Source organism: Aethalodelphis obliquidens, unplaced genomic scaffold, assembly GCF_003676395.1.
Source record: "Aethalodelphis obliquidens isolate GAN/ISIS:26980383/991018 unplaced genomic scaffold, ASM367639v1 scaffold82, whole genome shotgun sequence".
In the NCBI taxonomy this organism is placed as follows: Eukaryota; Metazoa; Chordata; class Mammalia; order Artiodactyla; family Delphinidae; genus Aethalodelphis; species Aethalodelphis obliquidens.
Window position 1 is genome coordinate 361,010 of NW_020838026.1, and position 25,722 is coordinate 386,731.

General features: G+C 55.3%; 3 protein-coding genes across 12 annotated transcripts in view; 2 read left to right on the plus strand and 1 right to left on the minus strand.

Moving 5' to 3' along the window:
* The first annotated feature begins 174 nt into the window (after positions 1 to 174).
* On the plus strand, positions 175 to 4,709 carry THYN1 (thymocyte nuclear protein 1). 3 transcript variants are annotated; one of them, XM_027092999.1, is made up of 7 exons: positions 190 to 451; positions 1,767 to 1,948; positions 2,691 to 2,759; positions 3,109 to 3,201; positions 3,714 to 3,809; positions 4,056 to 4,206; positions 4,508 to 4,709. In XM_027092999.1, exons 1-7 carry the CDS (start codon positions 409 to 411, stop codon positions 4,552 to 4,554), a joined length of 681 nt encoding a protein of 226 aa, XP_026948800.1. In that variant the 5' UTR covers positions 190 to 408; the 3' UTR covers positions 4,555 to 4,709. The 3 variants fall into 3 exon arrangements, with proteins under 3 accessions (XP_026948801.1, XP_026948799.1, XP_026948800.1); XM_027092998.1 differs by having other exon boundaries at positions 184 to 451; positions 4,056 to 4,709; XM_027093000.1 differs by lacking the exon at positions 3,109 to 3,201 and having other exon boundaries at positions 175 to 451; positions 4,056 to 4,709.
* Positions 4,710 to 5,086: 377 nt separating this feature from the next.
* Positions 5,087 to 23,907, minus strand: VPS26B (VPS26 retromer complex component B). 2 transcript variants are annotated; one of them, XR_003429979.1, is made up of 7 exons: positions 23,480 to 23,907; positions 15,654 to 15,810; positions 11,254 to 11,418; positions 9,093 to 9,268; positions 7,503 to 7,645; positions 6,838 to 7,108; positions 5,087 to 6,600 (listed from the first exon to the last, which is right to left on the minus strand). XR_003429979.1 is itself a non-coding variant. In XM_027092996.1 (6 exons), the coding sequence occupies exons 1-6, from the start codon at positions 23,700 to 23,702 to the stop codon at positions 6,962 to 6,964; spliced, it is 1,011 nt and encodes a 336-aa protein (XP_026948797.1). In that variant the 5' UTR covers positions 23,703 to 23,907; the 3' UTR covers positions 5,087 to 6,961. The 2 variants fall into 2 exon arrangements, 1 of the variants encoding a protein (XP_026948797.1); XM_027092996.1 differs by having other exon boundaries at positions 5,087 to 7,108.
* Positions 23,908 to 24,069: 162 nt separating this feature from the next.
* The window catches only part of NCAPD3 (non-SMC condensin II complex subunit D3), a 57,867-nt gene continuing 56,214 nt past the window's right edge, over positions 24,070 to 25,722 (plus strand). Inside the window, exon 1 of one of the 7 annotated variants that reach the window (XR_003429978.1) lies at positions 24,070 to 24,606. Coding sequence is in view for 4 of the 7 variants with exons in the window: in XM_027092986.1 (XP_026948787.1) it covers positions 24,543 to 24,606 (64 nt within the window). In the remaining 3 variants the exon portion in view is untranslated. The remainder of the gene's footprint in view (positions 24,607 to 25,722) is intronic. The other 6 variants (XM_027092986.1, XM_027092989.1, XM_027092984.1 and 3 more) reach the window with 6 other exon arrangements.

Genomic DNA, 25,722 nt, shown 5'->3' on the forward strand with positions numbered 1-25,722 from the left:
CGGGCCGAGGTCTGAGCGCCGGTGACCCCGACCGGCCGGCCACAAGGGCCGCGCCGCACCGCACGCTGGGAGCTGTAGTGCGCGCCGTGGCCCCGCGTGCAGGCTCGGGGCGCCTGCGCGAGGAGCCGGGACTACAACTCCCAGGGGTTCCCCGGGGCGCGCGCCAAGACAAGAAAGCGCCGCGGGGACGCTGTGCAGCGCCCTGCGGCGCGCGCGGGGAGGTGGGTTGGAGTAGTGCTTCGAAGGCTTGCGGACTCGCGGGGGTAGCTGTGATTGAGAAAGAAGACCACCGGGGGCGCTCAGCGGCGGTCTGTGCTAGGCGGACATACTGGTGTGGGTAACGCGGAAGGATTCCCCGGGCGCCCTGGGCGACGGCGGGACCCTCTATCCTCGGCGCGCGGGGACGCCATGCCGCGAGCCCGGAAGAGGCCGGCGGGGGCCGCGAGGCCAGGTGAGCCGCGCCCGGCTGCTCAGTGCCCCTCACCTTCCGCCCCTGCGCGTGGGGAAAGGCCCGAGTGGGTCGTTTTGAGGTCCGATGTCCCGAGCCGCTCACCAGGCTTATGCTCAGGGCCCCTCTGCTGTTTGCTCGTCCGAGCGGTAGCTGTTTGGAAAGCACGAAAAGTAGCTGGGACACGGGCTGGCAGGCCGGTCGTTTACAGTTCCCGCTCCCCGGAGAGCCAGACGAGGAAGGAAGGGGTCACTGGGGCTGTGAGAGCAGGGAGGGGTTGGGGGGACGCCTTGAGAGGGAGGGGATTTGAGTCTAGCCGTAAAGAATGCGTAGGAACCCGTTGTGTTCACAAGGATGAGTGGCATTATAGGAGCAGCAGCAAAGCAATGCACGACAGAGAAAGTGCTTTTTCGAGACTGGGGAGGGTTCCGAGTTGCCCACAACACATTGCTAACAGCACACACGGTGTTTACAGTGTGCCGATCAAGTCCAGGGGGACCACCAGGACCCTAGGAAGGTTCCACGTGTTAGACGTCCATCATGATGGCATACGTAGAAGCTTGGACTTGGTTCAGAGGCTGCGTAGGATGGTCGTTTAGTGGATTCAGATAGACCAGCGTGGCAGGCCCTGATGTGTGATCTGGGACACATCTTACAGATGGACAGAACACCTCATAGATTGTGTAGGCGTAGGGTAAGAATTTAACAGCTATTAGTTACAGGGCACCCACTCTGCTCCAGGCACATTTCCCTCACTCTGTACGATAAAGTCCAGTCTTGACCATGTCTGCAGAGTCCAAAGTGGCTGTTTTATCCAGCTTTTCTTGGCACCTTCAAGGAGTAGAAAGGAGGCAGGCCACAGAGCATACTGAGCAAGAAGGAAGAAGTCAAGGTGACCTAATAGCTAATATTATTGAGCATTTATGGTAACGCCAGACACTGCTTCAGCCCATTGTTTGTATTATCTTATTTAATCATATAAGCAAGTCCGTGGAGTAGGTGCCTTGTTGGAGAGAACAGCCCCAGCAAAGGCAGAGGAGAGGGTGAGGAAAAGAAAACATTGACTGCTTAATAGATGCCACGGGAGTTATCCTTATCCCACTGAATGGGTAACCCAGAAGATGTCCTGTAAGGTAGGCGTTCTGGTCCCATTTTTATAGATGAGGAACAAGTTCAGCAATGAAGCTGCCACTGTTAGTAACTGACAGCTCCAAAATTTGAGTCCAGCTCTGACTCCAAAGCATGTGCTTTTCCTGCAACAGAACTTTCTCTCTCAACAAGCAAGAAAGTTCTCTTCTTTTTTCTTCTCCTATTGCAGACAAGAAGGGGCCAGGCAGAAAACGTACCAAAACTGAGGACCCAGGGGAGGCATCAGCTAAGGTGGAGAACTCCAGCCTCCAGGAGACTTCAGCCTCTAGAGACTGTGGGAAGAACCTAAGCAGCTACTGGCTGATGAAGTCAGAGCCAGAAAGCCGACTGGAGAAAGGGGTAGATGTGAAGGTGAGGTCCCGCACCTGTCTCCAGAGTGCACGGGGGACACCACAGGGTCCCATCACCCACTTCTTACCTTCGAAGGGTAGGAAAAGGTGATAAAGAATAGAATCAGCAGGATTTATTGCCATCCACTCTCTGTTTTGTGAATCTTCTACTTAGGGCAGGGGTTGGCAAACATTTTCTCTAAAGGGCCAGGTGGTGCTGTTGCAACTCTGCTGGCATCACAAGAAAGACATAGACAGATAGTGTGGCTGAGTTCCGATAAAACTGTCAGCAAAATCAGGCATGGGCTAGATTTGGCCTGAAGGCTATAGTTTTCCAACCCCTGATCTAGGCAACATTGAGTCTTAGGTTGCCTTTCTCTTGCCACCTGCCACGCTCCTAGGTATCTCCCTGCCAACAGCTGGTACACAGGAGGCGAATGTAAATCAAATTTCATAGTAGCCTGGAGAAAATAAAATTAGAGATACTATAGAAGGCATATATAATATTTTAATAAATGAAATACAGATAGTCAGCAATTACCAGATTATCCACTCATCTAATCCTCTCAATGAGCAAGGCTAACAAGGTAACACAAAGCTAACTTCTACTTGCGCAGTATGAGTGGCTCTGTGAAGAGCTTCCCAGTAAGCTCACATGCCATTCCAGCTGGCAACACCCTATAGGGGAAGGAACTTGTCTGCTTCCATATATTCTTACCGATTGGCCCAGGATTGTTTACTGAATGACCTTATTTCTTGCCCAGTTCAGCATTGAGGATCTCAGAGCACAGCCCAAGCAGACAGCATGCTGGGATGGTGTTCGCAACTACCAGGTAAGCGGGTTAGACAGGACCTCGAGACCCGGGAGGGGATAAAAGCCTGCTTCCTTCTGACTTATTCAGTAGCAAAATCTCTTGGCTAAGGTGGTTTTTTCCCAGAACCCAAACCTGAAAATATATTAACAAATGCCTTGATTTCTTTGACTGCACGCAGTTTTCAAATGGCCTGTGTTCCAGCCAGTGTCCTGATACAGCTCTGGGTAAAAGGCAAGAATTGAACTGCAGGGTGTGGGGGGAAGCTGCGAAAACCAAAATCTCATCTAATAAAAGCAGACTTGATTTCCAGGGCTAGTGTCTTCTAGCTGGTGGGAGGATAGTTCTTGTTTCTTCTCTGCTGGAACAGGCCCGGAACTTCCTGAGAGCCATGAAGCTGGAGGAAGAAGCCTTCTTCTACCACAGCAACTGCAGAGAGCCAGGCATTGCGGGGCTTATGAAGGTCGGTTGTACAGGCTTAGGTCTGAGTCCATCTCCCTTCATGCAGGTTAGGGAGACAGCATAGGCAGGTAACCCCGCTCCCCATCCCTGCTGTCTCAGGGACATGTGACAGGACTGCAGCAAGGCAGGCCTTCATTTCAGGCCCCGCTGGCACAGACCTCTCCATTTCTGCACCTTGGTCTTTCACTCAAAAACAGGCCTGATGGTAGCTCTTCCAGGCCAGGAGTTACCAGGATAGAATTAACTGTAGGTGGAGAAACAGTGGCACCAATGATAACCTTTAATGTTTGGTTTTAGAACATACTTTTAAGATTTTTGTCAAAATAGGGTTGATTTCCTCTGCTTATCTTAGACTGTGTATTACTTCCAGATATTTGAGCCCTCAGTGGCTCAACAGCGAGACAGATGGGGTAAGAATACGTAGGGTAGGAAATGACAGTTGGACTTGGACTAAAGCCTGGCCATGGAGCTGACTGGACAGACAAATGATTGGAGACTCGGCTTTAATTTCAGATTGTGAAGGAGGCATACCCAGACCACACACAGTTTGAGAAAAACAATCCCCATTATGATCCATCCAGCAAAGAAGACAACCCCAAATGGTCCATGGTAAAGATACTACTATTCTTCCTATTTCACAAAAGAGAAAGGATGGACAGAGAGGGAGGAAGAAGGTCTGGGGTATCTTTAGACCAGGGCACAGAGCCCCGCTCAGTCCGATGAGGTTACCCTGCCTTTGGAGAGAAGGACAAACACCGGCAGCCAGGCTCACGGGACCTCCTGCAAGCAGCTAAAACACAGGAGGCAGAGTCCAGCTGGACGTGCCTTTCTGTCCCATACACTGTTGCCATGTAGGTGGACGTACAGTTTGTTCGGATGATGAAGCGTTTCATCCCACTGGCTGAGCTCAAAACCCACCACCAAGCGCACAGAGCCACTGGCGGTCCCTTAAAAAACATGGCTCTCTTCACCCGCCAGAGACTCTCAGTCCAGCCCCTGACCCGAGGTAAGAACGGCTCTCGCCTTTTGATCACATGCCAGAGTGACCGTGAATTCACATGTACTAGCTGGTGAACCCTAAGCACGGTGGTTAAGGTCTGAGTCTGTCTTCCCACCTGTAACTCCCACGAGGGAGGAGCCCCCTTGAGCTGCCCAGGGCAGCTGTGCTCGGCACCTGTCGAAACGCCCCTGAGGGTTCTGAGTGTAGGACTACCTGCCTCGTGACTTGAGAAATGCCTGCCATGACTGCTCTGTTCAGGAGGAGACACAGACCTAATTCTTCCTCTTCTTCTTGCCCTTTTCGGCAGAGGAGTTTGATTTTATTTTGAGCCTGGAGGAAAAGGAACCGAGTTAATGGAGACACAGCTCTGCTGAAGTGGGCAAGATGTTGCCTGAAAGTCAAGCTTCCACAAGACAAAAGAAGGCGTGGGGAACATGCTGGTTGTGTTCACCTGGCGTTGTGTATAGACGTCGGGTTTGGGTCCTTTTTAATAAAACATGAATGTTTGAGTTGGAGGTGTTTCTTTAAAATCAGCATCGGGGGTAGAATACTCCACTGCACGTCTTTACATCCCCTCGGCCAGATGCAGGGCCCAGTCTGCTGACACCCACTAACATGGATTGTCTCTACACCAGCCTTCCTTAACCCACCCCTGAAGTATCTGGTCCCAGAGTGGGTAAAACCAGCAGTTTCAGGACAAGTTGCCAGACTGGAGTAAAACCAGAATGCCTTTCTCAGCCATGGGCTTGTCTAAAACAGGCATTAATAGAGTGGGTGTCATTGTTCACCAGGGGCCACAGACACCAGGAGGGCAGGTGTCGTGGGTCAGGGCGGGGCGTCTCCCCTTGTGTGCGGCAGGGCAGTAAGAAGAGACCACAGAGTCTGGTGGACCGTGGGCATGATGCCTCCGAGCCCAGGGGCTTGCTTTAATCAGGGAGAGAGCTGAAACAGACTGCTTTGTTTAAAACAGCCATTGAAAAGACACACGTTGAGAAACTTGTAAACACCGCAGCTGCTCAACCCCAGGCCGCAGTGCTTGGTTCAGTCCCTATGCTCTGCCAGGGTCCCAGGGATGGGCCTCCCCTTCCCCGACGCACAAAGAGGCAGAGAATGGGGCAGGGGAAAGAACAGAAGCTCCCGAGAGGACAGAAGCAAATTCTACCTCTAGTTCTCTCAGGAGACAGGCTTCAGGTGTCGGGAAGGTTGGGAAGTGAATCTGTGGTCGGCTGGAAGGCAGAGGGATCGGCGGGTACCTAATAGTTAAGGGGCCAGCTGTCGTGGGATGCGCCAGAGCCCCAGCTCACGCTCCGGAGAAGGCGAGGGACACAGGAGCTGCCTCTCCCACGCTTAGGCCCCCAACCCTGATAATCCAGGGGCAGTCGCACAGGTGGTCCTGTCCCCACGGGGACTGTCCTTCACACCTGAACCCGGGGTCCAGCCTGGGGGAACCAGCTTCCCTTGCTTGGTTCTTCTGCCCCCAGTCCACCTCGAGCGTCACCCCAAACGCCCTTCCCTCCCATCTCAGCTCTGATCCGTGAGCCCTGCCCAGTCCGAGGCCTACCGCTGCACCAATTTCCGAGGAAGAGACGGGTCCCCGTTTTCCACACTAACTGAAAGATGACACAAGAACCAACCCCTCTGCTTCCCAAATGACAGAGAACTCAGACCACCAACTATTGTACCTGCTGGCCATGGGGGTCTGCTTGGTCTTTCTAGAAGGGAAGAGAGGCCAACAGGAGACAGGAAGGACATGCACACCCTTAACAGGACAGGCGCGGTGCAGTGCAACAGCGGGAGACCCTCTCTAGCATGATGAGAGCGTCCACATACACAGAACACCAACGGTCCTAAGCTCTGGTCAGCCGGCTGGTGGGGAGGATGGCGGCTCAGGAGGCCCTCCCCTTCCTCCCAGCTCGCAGGGTGAGCACAAAGCTTCTACATGTGAGAACAAGTGCCGGTTCCCAGGAGTGAGATGGGCAGCAGGGAGCCAAGAGGGTCCACTCCCGGGGAGGCGGAGAGAACGGGCCCTTCCCGGACCTCTCCTCGGGGGAAAGATGTCCTCGTTCAGGGCCCGGGGCTGAGGACCTCTGGCCCTCAGGGTTGCCCGCACCGGGCACAGCCGCCGAGGTCCACCCGGTTGCCATCCACGGGTGACACAGATGTCTTTGTGCCCAGGGATATCAGCCAAAGCCCCTACCACAAGCTCCCGTTCCATCCAGGACATGACTGACCAGAGTCCCTGGGAGGTGCCCGGTCCCAGCGGTGAGAGAAGGGCCAGAAGGAGGGTGGCTTGTGGAGGCTCCAAAGCACCACATTCGAGACTCCCAAGGAGGCAGCTTCCTGGTCTTGAACCCTCACCGCCAGTTAGAGCGGGGCGGGCGCCACACCCTCTGCCACTCGCTAAGGGACGGGGGAGGGGAGTGTGAGACAGGACCACCCGTGGGACGCACCCCCAGCCCCCAGCTCCTGTCCCAGGAGGCTCAGAGCCCGGCCGCGCTGTGCTCCCACGGCCCAGGCAGCCCCGCAGCCGGCTCTCCCCGGGACGCCCCCTCTCCCTATGTTCCCATCAGCCACAGCGTCCCAGAGACACTCCCTCCCAACCCCAACCCCTTAGGTTCTTCAGGAAAAAGAATTTACATCAAGAACATGATTTGTTTTCAGGTTGCGAGTAGCGGGTCAGCTGAGCATCTTGCTGCCCCGGCTGCTGGTGCCTGTGGGCCTGGAGCCGGGGTGGGAGCCCAGCAGCTTCCTGGCCCCAGGCCTACTGTCTGCTGCTGCCGTCGGACAGCTGGCCGGGGTTCCGCGCCTCCCCCAGGGGGGCCGTGCCCTCGAAGCGCTGCGAGGCGATGGCTGCCTGGTGGGACATGCTCTTCCGAACGATGTCACCCTTCCGCCACAGGACCACTTCCTGCAGGATGGGCAGGCGGGGGTGGGGGGGGCAGGCGACACGTGAGAGGGAGGCCTGGGGAGGGTCCCAGAGGCTCTGCCTTCTCCCGGGAATCTTAGGCAAAAGCCTCCGCTCATATCTCACCAATGACAGCAGCCGTCCACACCTCTGGGCCCCAGGTGCCTGCTGACAGTGTGGCCGGGAGGGCAGAGCAGCCGCAGGGGCTGGGCCCGAGAAAGCAGACTCTGGGCGTCAACTGGGAACCCCCGTCCTTGCTGTGGGGCTCGGGGTAAACTAAGTGGCACAGAGACTAACCAGCTCACCCCCCATCCCCATCCCGTCTGCTTGCCCTGGGCGGGGACGATGCCCTCTGATTCTGTCTGGGCGGCCGGGGCTCTGGGGGCGGCCAGCTCACCTGCTGCTTGAAGTAGCGCCGCTCCTCCTCATCAATCAGCACCAGGTTGAGGTAGTAGCGCACAGAGAACTTCTTGTTGATGTCCCGCATGGTGGGCGTGAGCTCGTAGCCCGCCAGGAAGAGGCGGATGGGGATGGACTCTCCTGCAAGGGCCGGGCGGGAGTCAGGGCGAGGGCAGGGGGGCCCCACCTTACACCGCGGTGGAGGGGCTGCCTGAGGGGGGGGTTGGACACCCAGGCTAACGCTTCTGCCTTCGGGGAGGCGCCTGCCGCTGCCTGGTGAGTGTGAACAGCACAAGAATGCTAGGTAAGCATCTTCTGACTCATTTAGTGTGTATAGTTGTTGGGTTTAAGAGCCATTGTCAAACCCCAGCTAACCCAACATGTCACCCAGTAATTCTGATGCCACCTCCCTCCATCCCAATTAGCATAGCCCCCACCCCGTACGCCTCCCCTCTAAGTCGAGTTGGCAGGGTGTGGTGGTCTGGAAAACAGAAAAGCTTCTCTCTGGACCCAGTTCTCTCCACTGACCCGAGGTATGACTCTGAGTAAGTCTGGTGCTTTCCGTGGACTTTCATTTTCTCATGGGGAAAATTATGATATCAGGCTACATAATATTTTAGATTACTTCCAGCTCTAACACTGTGCCTCTCCTAAGATAAGTGGAACAAAATCAGGGCAGAATTCTGCTGAGAAAGTCCAAACCTACAGTGCAGCCTAAAGCCAAACATGAACCCTGTTTCACTTCGCACTGTTCTGTGCTCATCTCGGTGTCCTGTCAGTGCCACTGGGAGGGTGAGCTCAGCCCAGCTGCTCGGATGGGGAAACATGGAACAAGCAGGCAGGATGGCTCAGCCCTGCCCCGAGGACCCCGCTCGTGACCTCCGAGGGCCTGAGAAAGCTATGACACCCCTCCTTCCACGTGGAGCAGACTGGGAAAAAACTGAATGAAACCTCCGCAGCGCCAAGCACTGCTACGTGAAAACACTTCATCATCAGCTGCTGCAGAGCCAACAAAGAATGTACTCGACTGCTCCTCCTAACAATCACACAACTTCCCACCCAGCTCTCAGCTCCCCTCATCCCAGAGGTCACGCTGGCACTGTGTGCAGCACTAGAAGTGTCGGTCAGGGTGTGTGGACTTAGCGAATGAATTCAGAGCATGACTCGTTTTACCTGAGTAGGAACTAAGTAACAGAAATGAGGATTCTGCTTTAATCTCTTGCCCATCCCCCCCGCAGCAAAGAAATTCAGAATGTCAATAGGAAAGTGTAAACAGAGTGTTCAAACTGTATCTGCTAAACTGGTGCTTTTCAAACGTCTTTTGATTTTTTTTAAGACATAACTCTTGAGATTTAAACTGCAGTACAAGCTCAGTCTATAAACGAGGTCCACTCGGACGTCTGCTGGGTGAAGGTGAGCGGGGCCTGAGCTCCACACCCCCAGCCTCCTTCTCCTCCTTCTCGGGACCCACAGTGCACAGTTAGAGATTAAGAAATTACGGGCTACCAGGCCCCCTAACTTTGACAGGATGATCCCTGAAGCCCCTCCAACACTGGGGCTGGGCCGAGGCCATGGGGCCGGAGCTCACCTCTCACGGGCGCGCCGTCCATGATCTCGTACTTGGCAATGGTGTCGTTCTCGTGGTACACATTGGGGCCCGTGCCTGTCGTTTCCCGCTTGATGATGTCTATCTCCATGTGCTTGATCTTGATCCTCACCAGCAGGAAGTAGATCTTCCCCACAATGACATCTTTCAAGTGGTACCTGCGGAGAGGAAGGTGAGAGGTGCGGCCCCCACACGTGACAGGCCTCCTGGTTCCAGGAGAGGGCGCTGCCCCCCAAGGCGAGTCCCAACAACCTTCTACACTTGAACCTGCGTCACTTCCCCTCTGCTGTCCCGCCTGCACCTCAGAGCATGGTTCCGTCACCCTCTGCTCAGCGCTTTAACGAGTGCATGTGTTTTAGAGGCTCTGGTGTGAGAGGCTGACCCGCAAGTGTGGGGACCAGGTCCCGGCTCTTCCTCCCGCTTCCAGGAACTGGGCTTTTCCCCCGGGGCCAGCCGGCAGCAGGGCTGCTCTGTACCAGGTGTGGCCGCAGAAAGCAAACCTTCAACCTGAAGCTCAGGACGGGGGACCTGAGGATTCGAGCTCCCGGATCACAGGGGAGGAGCCCTAGGGAGTGCAAAGAAAACAGATGACGTGGTGGGATCCGAGGAGGGGCAGACGCGGGTGTGGACCCAGGTTCCCAACCTGCAGGCCTGGGGTCTCCCCACCACTTCACGCCACCTTTCTGCCTTCAGCCTGCCTGGGGAGATGGCGGACGCACAAGGACTGAGGAGAGCAGAACTCTGCTGCTTGCAGCGCATTAGAAGGAATGCTCAGAGCACAGATTCTCTGGGCATTCAAACGTTTAAAGATTGAACGTTCCTTTGTTCTAAATGAAATCTTACACACAAGAAACACAAAGGAGCCGCGTGTGATACCCGGGCCCCGCTCCTCCTTCAAGGCACCTTTCCACTGACCTGACCAAACCCCTCATTTTTCAGATGAGAAACCCCAGGTACAGAAGTCTTAGTACCTGCTAACCTGAGCCTAAGTCCTTAGTGGCAGAACGGGACGCTGTCCTAAGGTCTGGGCTCTTCCTGTCTGTTCAGACGGCCTGGCACTCACAGGGCAGCCTGCTCTGCAAGGGCAGGACCCGGTCCAGCCCGTCCAGCCTGTGACACGCCTGTCTCACGCTCACCTTGGTCTTGACTGCACTGCTGGCTGCGGCTGCTTGAGCGCCTTCGAGGTGGCACCCCCTTCACTAGGAGGCTGGGGCGCTGGTGGGCAGGCACTTTGGGGGCCTCTGTCTCAGGAGGGCCCGTGAGACCCAAGACCATGAGGAGGAAGCGCAGGGGCCTGCTCCAGACTCGCCCTGCCTTTCCTGTAGGGGCCCATCGGGGCCACGCTCAGCACCAGGTCAGGCCAGGCGGGAAACGGCCATCCCTCCCCCTGTCCTGGGAAGCACGTGTGTTCCCAGCCCTTCACGGGAGAGCCGCTGCTCAGGCCTCCACCCTCCGAGCCTCTGGAGGCCAGCGAGTCTGAGGTGAGGCCTCCCCACGGGGAGAAGCCTCATTAGAGACTCGCAGCGGGGAGGGTTAGTTCTCTGTGAATAGAAGACACGTTTACTTTTGCATATTTGATTCTCGAACATTTTCAGGAATGTATCATATTAAAAAGAGAGCTGCTTGCAGTACATTTTTGAACTGTCAGCAATTTTTGTGATTTACAAGCACTTACGTATTTGGATGTTGTAATAGCAGGCACAGTTTAAAACATATATGGCCAGTTAAAATAAAATTACTTAAAGACCTTTATAAAAAGGCATCAGATATTCTTTGTTACAATTCATTTTAATTCAAGGAGGAAGCAGTCAACTTGGCTTTCCTCACTTTGGTTTCTAAAGACTCACTGTATACAGGATACAAATGATAATAGAATGGTATTCTGAGGTTAATCTCATCAGTAGAAGGAAACAGATGTACCTAGAATCCAAAACAAATACTTTAAAGTTAGTTTCGCTTGACTTTGAAAGACCTCATAGGATGTTTAACTGAAGTTTGCCCTCTTAAGTTAGTACAGTTCAGCTGCAGTGAGATGCAGCTCTTTCCTGACCCGTGACCTCGGCCGGCCTGCACACACATCCACCGCGTTATTTCTGTGGCCGCCCCCGCAGGTCACCACCAACCAGCCGGGCCCGACACTCACTTGGATTTGTTGTACTCAAACTCGATGTGCAGACAGTCCTCGATCCCAACCTCCATCTTGATGGAGGAGTTCAGCTCCGGGTACGTGCTCAGCGTGTGGACCACGATGTCCATCTCCTTGACAACATCGTTGAGGCGGCGGCTGATGGTAGCGCGAAGGAAATACCTGAGGGACGCAGACATGCGGTGAAGGGCCACTCCCAGCCTCCGGAGCCCACCCCGCAGAGGACCCCTGGTAGAGGTCACCCCCTGGGGCTCTGAATGCACTGAGAATTCACCGCTGGGTACCCCCTTCCCAGGAAAATGCACTGAGACACAAAATCCTGCAATTACAATTCCAGGGAGATCAAAGTCCTTTCCCCAACCCTCCTCTAAGCCTGAGCTCCGAGGTAAGAGGTGACGCCTCTCTCTGCACCTCAAGAGCAGCCTCGCTGCCACCTGCCAGGCACCGTGTACAGCTTCCATTTCTTCAACTAACTCCCGGCTCTTTGGGCACAGGGATCGCATACTCATGTTTGCATGCTGTTTATTTAACAATATTCGATCAAAGAGCATTTTTCAAGTCCCTCACAGTTAAACAACAGGAATAAGATAATGGAGAAATCAGGTCAGCGATGCATCGCGCACGTTTATTGCCGGGCCTAGGACGGATAAGATGGAGTCTCACAGGGACTCATCGTCCCCTGGGGGAGATGGGCAGATCAACAGAAAAATTAGAACACATGGAAAGTGTCCATTCAAAGGCAGGAATCAAGTGCTGTGGGGAGAGAGGGGTGCCTTCAGGAGGAGCAGGCCTTAGAACTAAAGCAACAGAGGTGGGAGAGCCCCAGGTCTGAACAAGGATGGTCTCCGGCTAAGCCTAGGGTCCTGGGACACGTTAGAAAGAGGGAAAGACACAGCGCTGAAAGGCAGTGAGCCATGCCTGACCGCCAGCCAGCCCTTCATTGTGGCGCCCCCCGCACCCCTCGTCCCCTTAACTCTGTGCGGCCCTCTAACAACGCTGGGACGGTAGGCCTTGGTGGGGACCTTGGTGGCCCTCCTCTGCAGCCTCACCACCCCCCGGCCACCCTCTCCTTCCTGCTCCCTCCACGCAGCCCCAGACGTGGCTCCAGCCTGCCCTACGGCTCAGGCCCTCAAGCCCCCACGCCCTGTGGAGCGGGGCCTGGCAGCAGTGTAGAAGGGAAGGCTCCACAAAGCTTCCAGCTGCTCGAGCGCCTCCCCTGCGCCAGCAGTCTGGAGGCGCAGGGGACTCACCCCGGGGCGCGTCTGCCACATAATTGCTCTGGAGAGGGACATGGGGATCTATACTTTTTAAAGCCCCCCCCACAATGATTCTAACACAGGACCCTTGGTAGAGAACTACTGTCTGGCATCCTGATGCTTCAACTTCCCAACTTTCTCAACACATCCAATCTCTCTCCAGCTAAAGCTTCTTCCTGAGTTTATAAAAAGTCCCAAAGCCATCAATCCCCAGGACACTCCCCAGGGCCCACACTCCACCTTTCCTCAGAAACAGCTGTCCGGGGGTCCTGTTCTAACCCTGCAGCTTCGTCCCCAGGCCCTACGCCTCGCCCCAGCTTCCGTCTCTACCACCCAACAGGAGCTGCCCTCCCAAAGGGAGCACAGGGCTCACAGCTGCCAAGTCCAGGGGCTTTTTTTTTTGGCATCAGCTCTGCATTAGAGCGTAAAACACTCCCTTCTCATTCAAGCATCACCCCACTCCTCCTCCGTCCCCAAGAGTCCCAGTAGGGTCCCCAAGAGTCCCAGTAGGTCCCGGGCTCTCCTCTCCCACAGCTCCCCTCCTGGAAAAACCTATCAGTTACCACCTCTGAGCAGGTGATTTCCGACAGTGCATTCCTCTGTCCTGAGCGACAGGCTTGATTTCCAATTGTCTGTTCTGCCCGTGCTTCAAACTGCTCCCTGGAACTGGATGAATCGCCTCACAGGTCATCTCCTCCTCCTGATGGCCCTATGTCTGCATCTCCACTCAATGGTCAATTCTGCTGGCGTCTATTAAATTCCTTGTTTTCTGCCTGTTCCCATGGCGTCCACTAAAGGAAAACTCAGGACCTCACACAAACCTTCCCACAGCCTTGACCCAACACTCCACCCACCCATCAAATATGACATAGTGACTTCAATCTTCTAACAGAACCACCGCCCTGCCTAAAAACAAAGGAAAAGGAGTCCAAAATAATCTTTTCATGTTTCCCCTCTGCCTGTAATAAGACACAAGCCCTTAATCTGGAACTTACATCTTCCATTAACTAATGTTCCCGATTTTACCTCCTTTCTCAGCATGAATCCGGAAGTCTTTGTCTAATTTAGACAGTAACGCTTTTCTTTCATTGTGATAAAATACAAAATACAGGGTGCAGAGCATGCACCCCAAAACATGCCACTCTGGCACGAGGGTTCTATTGAGCTGAAAGCAACAGGGAAACAGTGCACACAAGACAGACTCCGGGGCCCTCTCCACCAGGAGAGGCTGTGCAGCCTGGGAGCTGCTGGGGGTGCTGCCCACAGAGCGCTCCTCACCAAAGCAAGCCTCTCCCCGTGCTTCCCATAGCTCGAGCCGCAGGGCCCCTTCTCTGCCTCTTCACTTCTCTGTTAAGATGCTGCATAAGCCCAAGTTCAACTGCCCCTCAGTCACCGGGCAGAGCTCAGGTGGGAGCACAATGAACACGGGAATACACCTGCTTGCTTGCCTCTGGCCAATCTGTCTTCCATCCGTCCGATTTGCAGAGCCCGCGCCAATGAACCTGACATGGTGGAGGGAAAAGTTTTTTCCTCCCCTCCAATATATATAACACAATGTAACCATTTTTACGGGCACAGTTCAGTGGCATTAAGTACACTCAAGGTGCTGGGCAGCGGTCACCACTGTCCATCTCCACGTGTTCACCTTCCCCAACTGAAACTCTGCCCTATCAACCACTAACTCCCCAGCCCCTTTCCCCAGCCCCTGGCAACCACCATTCTACTTTCTACCTCTACGATTTTGACTATCTAACTGCTTACAGAAGTGGAATCAGTATTTGTCTCTTTGTATCTGGCTTATGTCACTGAGAACAATGTTCTCAAGGCTCATCCATGCCGTAGCAGGTGTCGGAATCTCCCCCTTTTCAAGGCTAAATACTATTCCACTGTGTGGATACACATGTTGTTCATCCACGCATCTACTCATAGACACTTGGGTTGTATCCACTTTTTGGCTATTGTGAATAATGCTGCTACAAATGTGAGTATACATAAATCTGTTTGAGTCCTTGCTTTCACTTCTTTGGGATTATACACAGAAGTGGAATTGATGAATCATACGGTAATTCTATTTTGAAGAAGCACCATACTGTTCTCAACACCTTTCTTCCTGACATAAGAACATTTATGAGAAGTCCACTGCAAAACATCAAATTCAATAGCAACAGGCCCCAAGCCCAGCTTAAGTGATGACTAGATACTCCTCACTGTTGCTGCCCTTCTGAGTGCAGTCACGCAACGCTGCTGAAGTGGGGCAGCACCCGTGCTTAGACCTCTCTGCACAGGCTGGAAAGGAGAGCCTGCAGCCCCTCTTCTGACGGGAGAGGGGAGAGCTTGCAGTAGCCCACACCATGCCACATGCAGGCCTCAGGTGACACCCAAGACCTGGAGCCAGGCATGCAGAGTGACATCACATACCCCGGAGGCCATGGAATCAGTCTCCCCCTGCAGAGTTTCCAAGACTGGAACAAGGAAAACAATCCCATGTACTTAAAAGGTGTGTATTAATGTTTTAAAACTTGTCCTACTGTGTTACGTTTTACTCCCTCATTGTCCCAAAATATGGAGAGGACGGGTCTAGGATTTAGAACCCAAATCTATGACCCGCTTCTCAAGTGACAGAGCTCAGGACTCCGCCACCATCTCGTGCAGAGCTGGACGAGGATCAGTGGCCCTGAGGCCCAGCCAGGGGTGTGTGAAAGCCGAGTATCCAACTTTCGGGAACTTTCAGAATCAGCTGTTAATCACAACATTTAAAATTAAATTACAGACACCTGCACTCGAATTCTATTAAGAACAAAGGTAATATCCTAGCTATTCTGGTGTGTCACAGTCCTCTCTGCTCCTGGGCCGGGGGTGGTGGTGGTGACGTCTGGTGCCTGTGCAGCAGTGTGCTGTCGAGGGGCAGGTGCGTACCTCTCAACTCTGCACTCAGGGGCGCTGGGTCAGTGGCTCGAAAGTGGCCACGGTGGGGATACCGACACTCCAGAAACGGACAGACAAGCCAGGAGCACTCCTCCTGGAGGGAGGCCCACTGCACAACCCCCCCCGCAGCACACCTTCCCTACAGCCACACAGAGCCTCAGAAACGGGACACAGTCAGGGTCCGTCCACACGGGGCACCCTGGGGGCGCCACTTACCGCAGCTTCACGTTCTGCCCAGTGTAGGACTCATAGGGCTTCTCCACGTGGGTGAACTCAAAGTCGAAGGCCTGTGACTGGGTGACCTCTCCGGGCCGGGCCAGGTCCTTCACCAGGGACACGAACTCGTGGTGGTTCCCGCGGTCGTAGTAGAGTTCTGCAGGGAGAGCATTGACCACTTCTACCAGACCCTGAGCTATGTGGCCCGGCGAGGGGGCTCCCAGCTACAGGAGCCTCCCGCCAACACACAGAGCCTCCAGTCTGGTTTATGGCTCCCTCGCTTCCTGCCCTGCCCCTGCACTGCAGCCCAGAACCCTGGGTGCCCTCTCCCGCCCCTTCCAAACACCCTGCGTAGAGACCCTGTCCCTGGAGCACAGCCAGAACCCGACATACTCCTGCTCCAGGGCACCGGGCAGCACCTGTGAGGGACACAGCAGGGGGACCGCGATCAAAACGCCACATTTCCTAAAACACATTCAAAACTACTTCTAACTTTGGAAAGCATACTCATAGTTATTCGGTCACATCACCCTCATAACCACCTTGTGAGATAGCTAGGACAGCCCTATCACCCATTTAACCGACAAGGAAACTGAGACACAGTGGGGTCGGTGACTGGCCTAGGGTCCCAGGTCTCCCGCTGGACCGCGTCTACTTCTAGGACCTGGCAAAATGGGGGTAGCAACATAACGCACTCCAGGTGTTGTGAGCACGGGACGAGGCGATGCAGGTAAAGGACTTGGAGTGGTACTTAAGAGACGGCAAATGCTCCAGAAGTATTAGCTGCCTCTGCCCTTCAGAGAGGAGTCCATGTGGCCGACGGGACAGAGGGGCTGTAACAATGCCCCACGTCTAAGTTCAGGGTCCCCAGACTTCTGTGAACATCAGAATCACCGGGGGCTGTGTTAACACACAGACGGCTGGGCCCCACCCCTAGTGTTTTTGATTCCGGGGGTCTGGGGTGGGGCCTGAGAATGGACATTGTTAACAGACTACCAGAGATGCTTCCTGCTGGTCCAGGGACCACAGTCTGAGGAGCACTGCTCTTCACCCATCCTCCTCTGGAAACACTTCTGCTGTTTATTATGAGTCATGCCACCTATTTGTTCTAGGTTATATATGCCTGTTTGTACTCTGCTATGTGTTAACTTTTGCTCCAGGCGTGGTCGTTAGAGATAAGGCCTATGTCCCCAGCTTCCTGGCACCTCCAGTCCCTGGCTGTGCAGCAGGGACACTTAATACCGACTGTGACCCTGTGTGGCCACGTTACAGTCAAGGGACCACCCGTGGGCACCCTGCAGCAGGACAGGCAGCAGGCAGTGTACTCTCGTCGCTTCTGCTGTTGGCTGCTTGGGGAGAGACAGGGCCACAGGGAGGCATGCCTGGGACAACCGCCCGCCAGGCCTGGCCTGCCTCTCTGGAGCACAATGCTCCAGCTCTCTCAGAGCATCCGGGGCTAGGGAGGACCCCAGACAGCAAAGGTCTGAGCCCCCCAGGATCAAAGCCTTCTTGGGCTCAAGAAACCAGAGCTCTTGCCTCCCAGAGCCAACACAGTGTCCAGGCCTGCCATGGGGACGCTCGGGAGGGGAACGTGATTCCAGGGGTGCTTTCGGCCTTGCTGCCCTGTCCGCTGACCCGGACAGCGCCACCCCCAGAGCCTCTTCTCCCCAGGCAGCGAGGCATCGGAAAGCGCAGTGGGCTCCTAAGGTGTGTCCAGCTCGAGAGGAAGCAGCAGTGCGGTCAGTCCCCAGCCAGCGCTGCTGCTTCTGTATGCACACCCAGTGCACCCTGTGAGCATAGTTTGTGCTCATTTCCTACCTAGTTACGCTTGGATCCACCTTACGTTACAAACAATCCACCTTCTCTTCCAAACACCAAGTGGAATCAAGCAGCAGGCAGCGCTCTGGGTAGGGAGTGATGACCCACAAAGCCGCCAAAGGGGGAGGGCAGTTCAAACCTTCCGGGCAGGGGGTGCTGGGGAAAGGCGAACAGCCATCCCTCGTTTTGAAATCCAACAACTGTGCCCCCAACCAAGGTAAGGAAGTGCAGTGACCAGGTAGGAACAGAGCCAGTGGCCAGCCTGTGACAAAGGCCCGTCCACTCACTCTTGCTGGTCCTTTGCTACTGGAGTCTCTGTTGATGGGCACTGACCCCTTAACTGGGGAAAGTGGTGCCTCCGTTCCCAAGCACTGGATTCTGCCATAGTTTCAGGGGACAGAAGCAGGCGGAACAAAGCCCCAGCGTCTGTGAACTTTAAGTGGGAAATCCCGGAGTCAAGAGAAAGATGGGAAGAGAAGGATGGAAAAACACACAAATGTGCTCACACAGCCTCAGAGGCAACATGAGAAACAAACCAGAGAAGGATCCACAGTGTTCACAGAGCACTCAGATCGCTGGCACCAGGGGTCCCAGCAGAGAAGCTGGGCTGGGACCCCCCGGGGGGACAGGGCCTTCCTGCCTGGCGGCATGTCCTCCCAGGGCTTCCCCGCCTCCCCCCAGACATCGTGAAAGAGTGGCCAGTGCATAGTCTGAGTGGGGCTTGACTGGGCTTTTTAATGCATACTGTATAAGCCATTTGCAAGGCTTCTGGAAACATTGTGGGGCAAAGGGGCAGAAATAGCAGCCGTACTTCACTGCGTGCCAGAAAGTCTGGTTTCCTCTTGCATAAATTAAAACAGAAAACCCAAGACTGTTCTAGCAGGAGGTCTGCCCTAAAGAGACTGTCAACTGCCTCTTTCTTCCCAAGTTACCCCGAGTTCTCCCCAGCCTCCAAAGCCCAAAGGGACCAGCCATTTCAAGCCAGAAGGAGGAACTGACCGGTTCTTTCTTAAGGTAACTTCCCAGTCTCCGTCCAACAGGAGGAAATGACTTCTGTAGTCAGGATGTTTTCACCGAAACTTGCCACCAATGGCTGAGGAGTGAATTTGCCACTTTGGAAGGAAAGTGAGACAGCTCTGCCCCACGGGGTCATCCCGTGAAAGGCGCCCTGAGACTCGCTGCTGGGCTAGGCTTCACACTGGTCTTGGAAGAAACCTAAGTCAACCAGGGCAAAAACACCTCTTTCAAACAGCCTGCTCTTCCCAGCTGCTGTCTGCTGACTGGCCACCTGGTCAAGATTCACGCTCGCCACGTCCACTTGGACCTCCTGGGCCTGGTAAGCCTGCGGGAGCAGTAACGTCTCTGGGCTGCCCGTGCCCAGCCAGCTGCCGCTCTGCTCCAGGCCCTGCAGCAGACTGTGAGTACGTGAGAATCAGTGTGCCTCTCCCTTGGCACTCATGGCTTCATGAATTAAAATACAGAAGGCCTCCAGGGTCTTACCAGCACAGGCTCGACTGGGGCTGATGGGTTTAGATTCACCCAGTGGCATTATTTTAAAAAACTTAAAAAAAAAAAAAAAATCCAGAAGTTCTCTCTCTGGCTTTGGAGTGCAAGGGTATTCAGGTCCTCCCTCCTCTGCAAGTGTGACTGTCGAATTACCTTTGGTTTATTTAACCCCATCCATCTGCAAGGTGGCCTGACACCCTCCACGAGTGTTCCCCCAATGATTCCACCTAAAAAATGGTCTCTCCATCTTCTAAATACAGAACTTCCCTCAATACTCCTTACGTGCCACAGTGTTCTTCTAAAAACATGGGCCATCGAGTGACATGGGGGGTGCCCTCACCACACATTTGCTGGTGTTGTTGGAACACAGACCAAACCGCTGGGAAGTGCACAGTAGACACAGGAAGAATCCCAACATGGTTCAAAAACTTCAGGAGGACAGAAAAATGCACACAACAGGTGGATGAATCAGGGGCAACACCTGAGCTGTCGGTGCAGAACTGAATGGGGGCCTGACAACTCTTAACTCCTTATGTTAAGGGAGAAATCACAAGGCCTCTAGAATAACGGTGGAAGAAGGGCTTCAGTCAGCCAGGGGAGGTCAGGGAAAGCTTTCTGACGGGTGTCATGCCTGCTGGGCTTTAAGAATGAGTGAGAGCTTGGGTGGAAGGCCATTCTTTGCAGAAAGATGTTTATATACAAAGGGAAGAGGCCAAGACCCCTCTAAAAGGAACATGATACTTTGAGGAAAGCACACGTGGCAGGAGTGAAGGGTCGCAGAGACTCGGCCGGAGAAAGGCAGAGGCAGCTTGGGAAAGAGCTGAATGACTTCTCCCCTTCAACCGGCAGGGAGTCAACAAGAAGAATTTTAAGGAGGTGACTGACCATGTCAGCACTGACGTTTAGAAAGTCCACTCTTACAAAAGATGAACTGAAAGAAAAGGCAAACAAAGGCAGGAAGGCCAGTCAGGTTGCTACACACAGAAGCATCAAAGTTAGCAGCATCAAGAGCGGAGAGGAAGCACAGACTCGAGATACCCTAGAGTATCTGGGTACTGGGTACTGGAGAGGACCCAAACTGAGATGCCAGTTGGACGCGTAGGAGGGGGAGGGAGGGGCCTCGAGGACTCCCAGATTTCTGAGGCTGAATGGACCCAGGTGACGGGCCAGAGTGGAGAAAACAGGAGAAGCAGCAGGGCTGGGGCTGGAGCAGGAAGAGAAAAAGGTTTCTGGTTTGGATGTGTCTTTGAGGGACCTGAGGGGTATCCAGCGGGGGACTCTAGCAGACGGTTAGAAACCCAAGCATGAAACTCAGGGGAGAGTCCAGTGAGGACAAAGGATTGGGAGTCATCGGAGTCTAAGAGGACACTGCAATGAGGGGTGTGGATGAGGTTGCCAGAGTAGCTGACAGTGTGAGAAGGGCCAGCAGACAGAAGGGCCCCCCTTCCTGCCCACCTCCCAAACCAAGACCGAGACAGGAGCTTTTCTGAGCAGGGGCTGGGCCGCTGTGAGGAATGGGGTCTGAAGAGGACCGATGCAACGATCACCAGACAGCTGTCTCTGCCTGGACTCCGGGGAGACCCTTCCACAGGTTTTCCCTCAGGCGAGCGCGCCTGCTGGGAGAACACACCGGGCAGGAAGTGCAGGGAGGCTGGCCTGGTGTGAACAGTCCCGTGGGCTGTCGGCAGAGGAATCAGGGCTGACGTTTTAAAGGTCCGGCCCCTGGAAACTTCTGGATGGATCCAGCTTAACAGGGATTATGAGTATTTGCGATGAGTGCCAAACCCTGCACTTCATGTACATTGATGATCTCTAGTAGTCCTCACGAGACCCTTGCAAAGTCCGTACCTTATAAACGGAGCCTTATCTAACCTAAGTAACCCTCTGCTTGACCCTCAATCACGCACCAGGCTGTCCTTCTACAGAAGGACACATACACTTTCTTTTTTTTTTTTTGGTGGTACGCGGGCCTCTCACTGCTGCGGCCTTTCCCGTTGCGGAGCACAGGCTCCGGACGCGCAGGCTCAGCAGCCATGGCTCACGGGCCCAGCCGCTCTGCGGCATGTGGAATCTTCCCGGACCGGGGCACGAACCCGCGTCCCCTGCATCGGCAGGCGGACTCTCAACCACAGCGCCACCAGGGAAGCCCCATGGACACATACACTTTCATCAGCAGGAAAAAGAAATTAATCATAAGGATAGGAATGTTAAATACATAAATCACTTCATTTTCAAGCTGTGGAACTCTTCCCAGAAACTCTTCCCAGGAAGCAGGGAAGGAAGAAAAGAAAGAAGGAAAAAAGAAGCAAATCCAAGAGACTATGGTTTGTAAGAAGAAAAGTTCTGAGTGAAACCGACGAGGAAGGTGTCCAGAGCACAGTGACATCGCCGTTCTTACCGCAGTCCAGCTGTAGGACCATCCTGTGCGTCATCCGTACAGCCAGACCTTAGAGCCCGACCGAAGTTCCACCCACTTCATGCAGCATCAAGAAAGCAACGAAGGAGAAAACCACACGACCACAACCATGGGGAACTTACTCACCAGCCTCGCTCCAGTGCCCTGAGGTCAGTTCACAGAGCCTCTCAGGTACAGGAGACAAATACACCACACTCCGCACAAAGCCTGGTCCCTACACATCTCAACAAGGTGATTCTGTTATTATCCTTGTCTTACAGGTGAGAAAGCTGAGGCTCAGAGAGGGGTACAGCTTCCCCAAAGCCAAGGGTGGACTCAGCCCAGAGTGCTCAGGGGCCCAGGGAGAGTTATCAATGGAAGCAACAAAAGGTTCTTAGAAATCTGAGCAGGGCTGCTGTCCTGGGATGCCAGGAGACAGACGAGAAGGCAGGGCAGGGACGGCACCTTGTCAACTCCCTTTCATTCAGACTGCAAGGAGGCCTTGCCAGTGTCCCCCCTGAACAGCTCATTTCACAACTGCTGGGGCACAGGGGGGCAGGGGACACTCTGGTTACCTTTCATGTATTGGCGAGGTGTCACCCCCTGGAATGATGGTACAGACACTGGCTAGACATGCCTGTCTGCACTCGCATTGCAGAACCAAAGAATCCAGCAATAACCTTAAAGCTACGACGTAAAAATACTAATTCTAAGTAGGCAAGGACTTCTCCACTTCTTACATCTTACGCCTAGCACAGAATGCTGTGGGTTCATCCTGTCTACCCAGTGGCTCTTTGCTAGGAGTGAGTTTACCTTACACGGATATAAGACATTCCTGTGGTTCTAGTATCTGGCGGGTAGAGGCCGAGGAGGCTGTTAAACACTCACCCACAACAAAGAATGATCAGGCCCACAATGTCGACAGCACTGCTGTTGAGAAACCCTATCCAAGCCGGAAGCAAGAGAGCAGAGGGTCTGAAACTCACTCTTCAGCTCCCTTTCAGGCCACTCGTATTCTGGGTTTAAAGTAACAACAAACAGGTTCCTATAGGATCAGCCAGCCTTCAACCTGATTTCCTTTTCTCAAACACCAGAAGCCAATACTCCAGGCTGAGCACTGGGCTGCAGAGGCAGGCCGCACGGCCTTTTCCCAGGGCTCCAGTATTTCCTGCCTCTGTAAAAGGGGAGCAAGATTCTGTGCAGGGCTCTCAGGGAATGACAGTGAGCATTCAACGAGCTTTCACAGGAAATCCCCCCCCCCAACAGGGCCAGATGTGCAGAGCCTGGTATGGGGTATGAATTCTCTGCCAGAGGTCTTTTCAGGCCACATGGGTATTTACTGTGAATCTACCCCTGAACGAATGACAATGACAATTTATTTCAGAAGCACCTGCGAGTTTTAATAAACACAGAGTCCAAAGAGAACTGGAAACAACCCCGTGCTGACTGGCAGCTCTCAGATATTCGGTACAGCTACTGCCTTTTATTGTCTAGTTGTAACTGCTAACACTCATGTTGGAAGAGTGTTAGAGCCTTGAGAAATTGTGACCACTTAATTTGCGTCTTAGGAGCATCATTTCTTTAAGAAGATGAGTCTGCTGAAGGCTAGGTTCTAATCAAGAAGTCTAAGGGACGCCGGCTGGCTGGACAGAGGGCTGACGCTGGAGCCCGCGGGGCTGCTTTCTCAAACAGCTCCCGGTGAAGGTGGGATGTGAGAGGCAGGCGGGACACAGGTACTAGAAAGGGGTGGACTGGCCGCGGGACTCGGTGGCCACGACCTGCGGGCGGGCCCAGCAGCACCGAAGGCCGGGCAGGAAAAAGGAGCCCGGACCCCGGGTGGGCAACAAGGCTGCGCGGCCTGAGGCGGCGAAAGGGGATACGGAGTCGAAGTAATGGGGGCGGGGGTTAGGAAGCAAGGGTTAGGGAGCAGGGTCAAAGGTCGGGGGTCGTGTCAGGGACCAGGGGTTAGTGAGTGGGAGTGGGGGGTCAGGGGCGAGGTCAGGGGTCAAGGGTCAGGGGTCGGGTCAGGGTTGGGGTGGAGGACAGGGTCGGGGACCGGGGCGCGGGGGCAAGGAGCGGGACCGGGTGGGGTGGATCCTGCACTCACCAATCTGCCCGATGAACTCGACCTTGATGCCCTGGTGCTCCAGCCGCTTGTTGGGGTTCTTGAGCGCCAGGCTCACCTTCCCGGACACCGTCTCTCCGTCGTAGAATAGGAAGTACTTGTCCTTTTTCCCATCCTCCGTCTTGTGCTCGGCCCGCTTCCTGCTGTCCGCATCGTTCAGCAGGATGTCCACATCCACGCTCTGCCCGAAGCCGAAGAAGCTCATGTCCCCGCCGGGCCGGCCGGGCCTGGGAAGGCCGGAGGGCTGGACGCGGCGCCGACGCCCGCGCTCGCCGGGCCGGCGCGGTTCCGGGGGCAGCGCAGAGCAGGCGCAAGGCACCCGCCCGCCGGTGCTTGCGGCGCCGACCAGCCAGCCAGCCGCCCGGCCCGGGAGCAGCGCCCGCCGCTTCCGCCGCTCAGCCGGACGCGCCGGACTCGCCGCGCGCATGCGCACGCCCCCGCCTCTCCTGCTAGGCCGCCGAGCCTCCGGCGGAGTGCGCGCTGCGCATGCGCGCCGGGAGAGGGCCGCTCGGCTTTCCCGCAGTTGACATGGCGACCAGGGCTTCCTTCCGGATCTCCGGCCAGATGTCCCGTAAAATTCAGAATGCCTTGTTTTGCTTTTCCTTTATTTAGTTTGGTAAACGGTAGGCCGCCACCCACACTCGAATGTGTACACCTTCGATGCTGTCTGATGGGTAAACGCGGCCCTTTGACACGCACAAGAAATGCCGCTTGACAGGAGAAAGAGGTGACAATTACAACAAAAAAGTATACTGCCTCAGATTCTCTTCAGAGTGTCCCCTTTTAGGGAAACGGGACATTAGATTTAGCTCTTGACCCCCAGTTCTGAGGAAAAGCTGAAAACAACCCCCGACCTCGGCTGCGTGGGTGGGTTTGGGCCCGCCTCACCCTTTGCGCATGCGGCGGAAGGCCCTGCTGATTGGCCAGCGGACGGACCGGCGGGGCGCGGTAATTGGTTGGTGCGAACCCCGTGTCCCCCTGAGCCCGCTGGGTCTTCTCGGCGCGCGCGCCGGAGGAGCTTTGAAAGTTGAGGCGAGCGGCGGTCATGGCGGCTTGGCGGGACCTGGCGAGCGCCCTGCAGCCCTGGTGCCCGCTGGACCTCAGTCCAGGTGAGGACGCGGCCGGGGCCTGCGGGCTGCGGGGGGTGCTGGGGAGGGGTCGCGCCGGGCAGCGGCGTTGGCGCTTCTCCGCGGGCTCCTTCCGCTCTGTGCTCCTGCTTCTCGGCCTTGCCTCCGGGTCTGCGCGGACAGCCCCGCAGGTGCCGAGGCTTCGGCAGCGCGTCTGTTTGTTGGGCCGGGCCGACTTCCTGAACTTGAGGCCCAGGGGTGCGGCTGGCGTCCCCGGGCGCCCATCCTCCCTGAAGGGCAGGAGGTGCCCCCCTCCCCCACTTCCAGCCTCTGGTGGCGGCGGCCCCTCGTCCCAGCCTCGCCCGCCGCTTCCCGAGGCTGCGGTCCAACCCGCGCCCTCGCTGTGGCCCGTCTTGGCGCTTGGGGCACCTCCTGCCCTTCTGGCGCCAGCACTTCCATCCCGACCCGGCCCCACACCCCTTCCGGGACCACCTTGAAAACGCCAGCGTGACCCGCCGGGTCTCTGACCCTTCAGTGGTTCCCTCGGCTTCCTGAGTTACCACAGCCTCTGTTTGTGGCGAGAGCCTTCACCTGTCCCTGCGGGTGCTCTTTTTCCAGAGCTGAGCTCTGGAGTCGGACCTGGGGCCGGTGCCTTGGTCCGCCGCTGAGCACCCGAGCCTCGCGGGCCTCGGTCGCTTGTGTCAAATGGGGGTTCTAAGATCTACTTTGCGGCTGTTCGTGAAGATTGATTTAATACCTGCACCTGCTGTTAACAAAACAAACTTGGGTCCACTTGGCCCGTGCGCGGCAAGGCCAATCTGCTGATCCCCGGTTGTGGTGAAGCAAAGTGCAGCCTTCATTGCAGGAACCGACAAGGCGTCCAGGCAGCTTGTGCTTAAAAGACCCCAACTCCCCAAAGGCTTTCAGGGGAAGAGTTTAAAGACAGGGTGAGGGAGGAGAGTTGAAGGGTGTGTGATCACCTGGTGAATATTCTTCTGATTGGTTGGTTGGTGGTGAGGTAGTCAGGGGTCAGCAGCATCAGCCTGGTTCCAACCCGTCTACCGCGCTTGTGGGCAGCAGTTGACTTCTCCCACCTGTTGGGGGGGTGTTTCAGTGTCTGCAAAACGGCTCAAAGGACATGGCTCAGACTAGTATCTA